Source organism: Perca flavescens, chromosome 23 (assembly GCF_004354835.1).
Source record: "Perca flavescens isolate YP-PL-M2 chromosome 23, PFLA_1.0, whole genome shotgun sequence".
Taxonomy (NCBI): domain Eukaryota; kingdom Metazoa; phylum Chordata; class Actinopteri; order Perciformes; family Percidae; genus Perca; species Perca flavescens.
Genome location: NC_041353.1, coordinates 20438538 through 20446037, shown reverse-complemented (window position 1 = coordinate 20446037; position 7500 = coordinate 20438538). Strand labels below are relative to the sequence as shown.

Below are 7500 nucleotides of genomic sequence, written 5' to 3'. Positions count from 1 at the left end.
CACTGATGCTGAGAACAGGGTTGGAGCTGTGAGTGTGGACGAGATCAAGAATCACCAGTTTTTTGAGTCGGTGGACTGGGAGCACATCAGGTACGTGAACCCGAAGGCTCTTTTAGACATAAATGTGTTGGCAATTTAACATGTTGGTCTCATGTTTAAATAACACTTGTACGTTAAAGTCAACGACTTGACTCAAATGGAAAGAAAACTTTACTTTAAGACATACAGTATGCCTCATTTCCGTTGCATGGTTTGGCTTGATTCAACTCACTTTCTCTACCAGTACGTTTTTTTTTGTTTTTTTTCTCTCCCGTTTTCCATTGCGGATAGTACCCTACCGCCATAACGTCATCTTAAACGCGACACCTGCTGGTACTTTAATCAGCAACCAGAGGAACTGGTACTTGTAGGCAGTCTGATATTTTGTAATCGCTAAATAAAAAAATTGCGGTCGCTTAAATGGAAAGGTGCACATGCCTCATTTTATACTTCTTATTTCTGTGTTCTTATGTCCTTCTCAACCCTCCATGTTTCTGTCCGTCTTGCCTCTGCAGGGAGCGGCCAGCAGCCATCTCCATTGAAATCAAGAGTATCGACGACACCTCAAACTTTGACGACTTCCCCGAATCAGACATCCTTCAGCCAGGTTCGTCTCATGGGATATTTTGCTAGCGGCACTGCAGCAAACATCCCTTACTGGGAAACATTAGCCTCAGCTCCGATTCAGACAGAACATGACCACAGATGAGACAAACACGATAGAAGATTGAAATGGAGTCTCAACAATGCTAATGATTAATAATAGAATAGCTTTGAACAGGCCCAATTTTCATTATATGATCTGCTGTGCCAGCAAGTAGCAAAATAGTAACACCTCCTTTTGGTATGTGTGTTTTGTGTTTATTAACAGCCAATGCAACGGAGCCAGACTTCAAATCGAAGGATTGGGTGTTCCTCAACTACACGTACAAACGCTTTGAGGGTCTGACTCAGCGAGGCACCATCCCCACATACATGAAGGCAGGGAAGGCCTGACACGGGGAGACAGGGTTGCGGAGGCAAAAAAACAGACGTTTACGGACACAGGGTCGGGCCGTGGAGCCCCGCTGGCGCTGAAGGCTGCGCTGTCAGCCTCTAAATATAAATTTAACCCTCATCACAAGTTATTTAGGTCTGCTCAGCCGCCGCAAGAACGCCAAGTGCTTGGAAAATTAAGGAGCATTACCGCATTACCTCGGTTGTTCGTATCATATACACGTGACGTCTTTAGCCATAGCTCTCAGGCCAGCTCACTAACTAGGGCACTAAATCAGCATACCTGCATGTTCAACAGCATATTGCTTCTGGAGAGGACTGACTTTCTACTGCCCAAAGGCAACTATGGGAATGAAGATTAAGTACAAATCCCTGCTTGAACATCTTCACAGCTATAGTTTCTACAGTACCCTGGTGGCTAAATTAGCTCTGATGCATCATTTCAAACACTGAAGACAAGCTCTATACACTGTAGTCAGAAAGATTAGTGAGTAAGAACAGGTATCCCTCACTTGTTCTTGCCCATACTGTTACACTCTGTGGATTTTGAAGGAAAGTTCCAGCATGATTTCTAGGGTTTTGGCTCACCTTTGGCTTTGTATTCGAGAGTTGCTCCCACTAACAAAGGTAGCATCCATTTAAAAGCGCAACATGTGAAAATCTTTCATTTCAATTTCTTTCTAGCAGTGAGAAGCATCTTGTTATGGCAGTAGAGCCTGGTGAAACCTCAGCATCAGCTTTTCTTTATGTGAAAAGAGACAACTTCTGGGGATTGTGGTGGTGCTAGTTAGCAAAATGCTAGCGGATCCCAATGGAAGCTCAATTGGCATTTATGACCAAATATATCAAACTAATGACATTCCCACCGGTGATAGCTGTACTAGCAGCAAATGTTAGCATGCTAACACGCTAAACTAACATGGTAAAAATCAAAGCTGGTTAAAATCAACATGTTAGCTGTGGATGTTAGTACGCTGATGTTAGCATTTAGCTTAAAGGTCCCATGACATGGTGCTCTTTGGATGCTTTTATATAGACCTTAGTGGTCCCCTAATACTGTATCTGAAGTCTCTTTTATATAGACCTTAGTGGTCCCCTAATACTGTATCTGAAGTCTCTTTTATATAGGCCTTAGTGGTCCCCTAATACTGTATCTGAAGTCTCTTTTATATAGACCTTAGTGGTCCCCTAATACTGTATCTGAAGTCTCTTTTATATAGGCCTTAGTGGTCCCCTAATACTGTATCTGAAGTCTCTTTTATATAGACCTTAGTGGTCCCCTAATACTGTATCTGACGTCTATTTCCTGAAATTCAGCCTTGGTGCAGAATTACAGCCACTAGAGCCAGTCCCACAATGAGCTTTCCTTAGGATGTGCCATTTCTGTGTCTGTAGCTATTGAGGAGGAGAGAGGGGGGTGGCATGGTGGAGGGTGGGGTTGTGGCCTTGACCAACTGCCACTTTGCTCATTTGAAAGCCATAATGTCTCTCTCTCATGGGTGGGCCAAATTCTCTGGGCGGGCAAAGCAGAGAAAGGGGAGGTAACCTTGCTCCTTATGACCTCATAAGGAGAAGATTCCAGATCGGCCCATCTGAGCTTTCATTTTCTCAAAGGCAGAGCAGGATACCCAGGGCTCGGTTTACACCTATCACCATTTCTAGCCACTGGGGGACCATAGGCAGGCTGGGGGAACTCATATTAATGTTAAAAAAAAAAAACCTCATAAAGTCAAATGTTCATGCCATGGGACCTTTTAAAGCACTGCTGTGTCTTACAGGTCCATTTCTATAAAAAAAAAAAAAAGGGGAGTTTGAAATTCTTCATAATAATAGCATAATTATTTCTTCCCTCTTATTTACAGTGCTGGGAGATTGATTTGAGCATGTCTGGTTGTTTTCAGTAACAGTTAGCATTGAAAGGGATAGAAAATATATGAAAACAAATGAGCAAAACTTGAAATCATGCAGGAACTGTCCTTCAACCGTCACGGGGGGTGACTTTGTGTCAGCTCTGTGGGACAGCTCTTCCTGCGGCCTTGCCTCAGCGCCACGGCTTTTCTCACAGAGGAACAACTTGTTGCCAGGAAACGTGGGAATGCAGTTTGCCCCGTGCTTGGCGTCCGTTACTGTGGAGCGTTGCCCGTTTGCCAAACCGACTGCAGAAGTGTCACTTCCCTTCAGAGCCGGTTGTGGTGTTCAGATCAGTGCTACAGTAAACGGATAATTCCCCCTGATTTTTATTCTAATGAGCCAGAGGGCCAATCACTTCCTCCTTACAGTAGATGGACAAAACATGCAAAGTGCCTTTTAAAATAGCTGATAGATACTGAAGCATATATTTTAGAGATGTTAATCAGAAGGTAATCATAATGATTAGAAATAATAACGCTGTTTGAAGAACGGGACATAAAAGAAAAAAAAAGGGAAGGGAAAAATGTTAAGCTTTCTTAAAGCAACTCTTGTCTCCTAAAGGAAATCGAAAGCCCTGATGGGTCTGTTGTATTTGGTGTGTAAAACGTGTGAAGTGATAAAACGGTGACGACACAAAGGCAGTATAAACAAATGGCAGGTTTTTATATATGGGCCTCATAAAAAGAATGGGTCAAGGCAAAAGCAATGAACAGTGTCTTTGTTTGTCAAGTAAAAGATTAAACTGAAATGGAAGGTAAATAAGAATAGATTAACATGGTGGATATCCTAGACGTGTATGCTTTTTGTCCTTGATGTTCTTAAAATGTCTTTGTTCTAGAGATGTTCCGATACCAGTATCGGTATCGGCTCCGATACTGCCTAAAACGCTGGTATCAGGAAGTACTGGAGTTTATGCACCGATCCGATACCACGTAATAAAGCCCTGAAGAAAATCTACGTTAAAGTAGTTTATTTATGTTCTTTTTCCGTTATAACTGACTGTCAAACTGGAGAATAAAAGAAAGTTCTGTGTTTGTTCATGTTTCACAAAGAGTTTAACCTGAGCCAGACCGACAACAAAGATAGAAATCATATCACATCCATACAGGGATAGCAGTATACAGTTGTTAAAACATAATAAAATATATGACACACAGGTATCGGATCGGTACTTGGTATCGGCCGATACGCAAGTTCAGGTATTGGAATCGGTATCGGGAAGCAAAAAATGGTGTCGGATTATCTCTACTTTGTTCATTTTGAATTAAGTAACCATTCAACGTGTTTTATTTACCTGACCCTAAAAAGCTAATGCCGTGCCTGTCTTACTCAACAAAACAAACCATTTAACCACCATGTCTGCTCAGAGTTGTGACTACACACAGCGCTCAACATAGTTACCAAAGAACTCTGATCATCACACGTCGTGATCTGAACACATTCAGATGTAGCTGTCGCTTACTGCACTTAACTTCAAACTACCTTTTTAAAAAAAAAAAAAAAAAATTAATAATAATAATAATCACCTTTCCAAGAGAGCTAAACTTGGTTATGGAATGATTTGCCATTTCTATTCCTACACTTGTCAAGAAAATGAGTGTGCCAGAGACAGATGTTTGTCAGTTAGCACATCTGTTAAGTGTCAAAATGCAAGCTATAAATGTATGTACATGCAGGGAAAGGAAATACACTTAGGACTTTACCATAACCGGACTAGTTTAGCTGTAGCCGTCCCAGGAATCCCATGTTAAACTGATGTTGGTGCTATTTTCTGAGGAATTGATAGAGAAAGTAAGGGTCTTGCAGTTTGTTCAATTAGAGCGGTGTATTATAATAGACCTGGGTCAGTGTCACTTCTTATTTTTGATCTGTTTAACTGTAATTCATCCACGTAGTCCTGATACAGTTGGCCAAGAACACACCTGTAAGACTTAGAGTTGCATAAGCAATGTACAAATGAGGGTTGACTGATGTGTATATTTGTGCATTATTTATTATGTTTGTTAATAGATGAGAAGAGATTTTGTGCTAATATTGAGTATATTTAAATTGGATGATTTTATTTATATATATATATATATATATATATATATATCTCAATTGGTTTCCCTAGAATTTAAAGGGGCACTCCAGTGATTTAGTATAGCACCTCTGTAAAGCCAGAGACAAATCTAAAAAAAGAATGGTGCAAATTGTTGTGTGTGCAGCAGAGGCTGAGATACCTGATTAACTTTTCCTTAGCATGGCCAAAGTTCCAAAAACAGTGAATCCTACATTTCCCATAATGCAACTCGATAGCGGCTTTTTGTGATAGAGAGGCAAAGTCCCTTCTCTTCCAGTGTCCACCATGGGATGTTATTTAGGAAAAAACATGTACGACAGTGAACAGCAAGTGACAAATAATTGTTTGCTAGATAGCTAGCTAGCTAGGTAACTTGGCTATCTTCCACGCACGAATGTAACGTTATCTTACTGATGGGTTTCATCCAGCGTCATTTTATCAGCTGGGAAGCGAAAGAACGAGTGGGACCCATTGCTCGTGTGAGTATGTCCCAGTACAAAACACACACACACACACACACACACACACACACACTCACTGCTCACAACCATACATGTTTTTCCCAAAATAAGGTCCCCTGGTGGTCCACCAGAAGGGGAGGGACTATGCCTCTCTATACTCTTTTCTGTCTAGTAAATGCCTTTTGTCTTTAAAACTCTTGCCCGTATATAATCAGTGTTGGGAAGGATACTTTCAAAATGTATTTTGTTACAGAATACATGCCCACAAATGTAATTTGTAACGTATTCCGTTACGTTTCTCAATCTGAGTAACGTATTCTGAATACTTGGATTACTTCAGGATTACTTCTACATTGAATTGCGTTTTATAAGTGTAGGAATGCGACCATCACATCCAGCTTACTAAACAGGCATATTATGGTGTGTTCTTTTCATTCCAACTGGCTGAATGTGTACCTGAACAAGCAGATAAATTGTATTGGTAGTCCCGAACTGCATACTACAAAAATCTAACCGCGGTCTAACCGCTACCACGAGCTAATTTTAGCTAATGTTGGCTAGCATGTCAAACGGGGCTGTCAGTCATTAAACGGCTCTGGAGCTAGTAAATCAGCACGTATACGTATAGGAGAATGGAAAGTCCCACGTCAATGTTAAAATAGCAAGGTGACCAGTAAAACTACAGCAGACGACTACCCTTGGCTAATTAAAAAAATAACTTACTTTAAGATGCTTCTTCAGGTTGGAGGTGGAGTAATTTGGAGCTGAAAGGAGGTTGGTTGCTGGCAAGCAGAGGCTGCACGGCACAGTTATATTTCGTTCTCCCTGTTCTTTCTTTAATGTGAAATGCTGTTTGAATTTCCAAGATAGAAACTTATTCCTGCCCTGGCTCTGTCGTGCCGGTTCCGACTCCATTGTGACTGATCACGGAGCTAATTTTTTCGATTTCATATCGGGGTTTCTGGAAAATGCGATAGAGTTGCCTTTTATTCAGAGTGAATAAACTCGTGAAACAGAAGTATCGTCAGGTAATCCATTGATTTCAACAATGTAACTGTATTCTAAATACCAACTATTTAAATTGTAACTGTAACGGAATACAGTTACTCATAATTTGTATTCTGAATATGTAACGCCGTTACATGTATTCCGTTACTCCCCAACACTGTATATAATGCAGGCTTTCTGTTAAAAATAGTCTCTCAACCCAAGCCGAGTTAACCCTCATGACATCACTATGACATCATCAGGGTCATTTTTTTTTTTTTTTTTTAGACTTAAGAGCACTCCCTCCAGAGCCACAGAAGAAGCCATTCAACTATTTTCACGGGCTGAGTAGTACTCCCCATGACGTGTGGGCGTGACATGATGAGGAGTGAACTGGGTTGTGAAAAAACAGTGGAGTGCCCCTTTAGTTACAAACCGAAAATGTCTGGAAACAATAATAGTCAAACAATAAGCATCACATCAGATGGACAATCCTGATAGGCCAGTATTTTTTTCTATAATGAAAATATGAATGTGTGATTCTAACCCAAATCCAAACGCCATCGAAGCTAAGACCAGTCTGCAAGAAAGATCTTACTTCCTACCTTCTACTGCTAGTAGACCGCAGCAGGACAGATGCATGATGGGGGGGTGATTCTGTTTATGGTTACCGCTGCAGATTCCCGGTTGTGTGCAATCACTGGAACACAAACCTGAGAAAAGCCAAACTGCTGTATTCACACGGTTTCACAGCCAAATAGTTAAGATTGTTCATGAGAAACTAGTGTGTGAGTGCCACCGCTAGGGACAAAAACAGGAAGTAGATACTCAGTGCTTTTTGTTGTGAGGTGATATCAAACTCATGTTCTGTGTTGTAATAGAGAAATGATTACACTTTTATTTCTTTCAGAAGTAGGTGCATAGGAGATTAAAAAAGTAGGGTTAATTCTGTATTTGGCATCCACACAATTCTATAATTCTGTATATGTCCAAGATGACTTGAAATCCATTACTGTGTCACTTTATCTAAAAGGAGCTCAATGG

At 40.8% G+C, this 7500-nt stretch overlaps 1 protein-coding gene across 1 annotated transcript in view; it reads left to right on the top strand.

Annotated features, from left to right (window-relative positions):
• The window catches only part of LOC114550121 (serine/threonine-protein kinase 38-like), an 18385-nt gene extending 16304 nt beyond the window's left edge, over positions 1-2081 (top strand). The window contains exons 12-14 of the mRNA XM_028570675.1: positions 1-90; positions 555-646; positions 911-2081. The exon at positions 1-90 is cut by the window's left edge and continues 6 nt beyond it. Coding sequence (XP_028426476.1) covers positions 1-90; positions 555-646; positions 911-1035 — 307 coding nt within the window. The 3' untranslated portion in view covers positions 1036-2081. The remainder of the gene's footprint in view (positions 91-554; positions 647-910) is intronic.
• The last annotated feature ends 5419 nt before the right edge of the window (positions 2082-7500 follow it).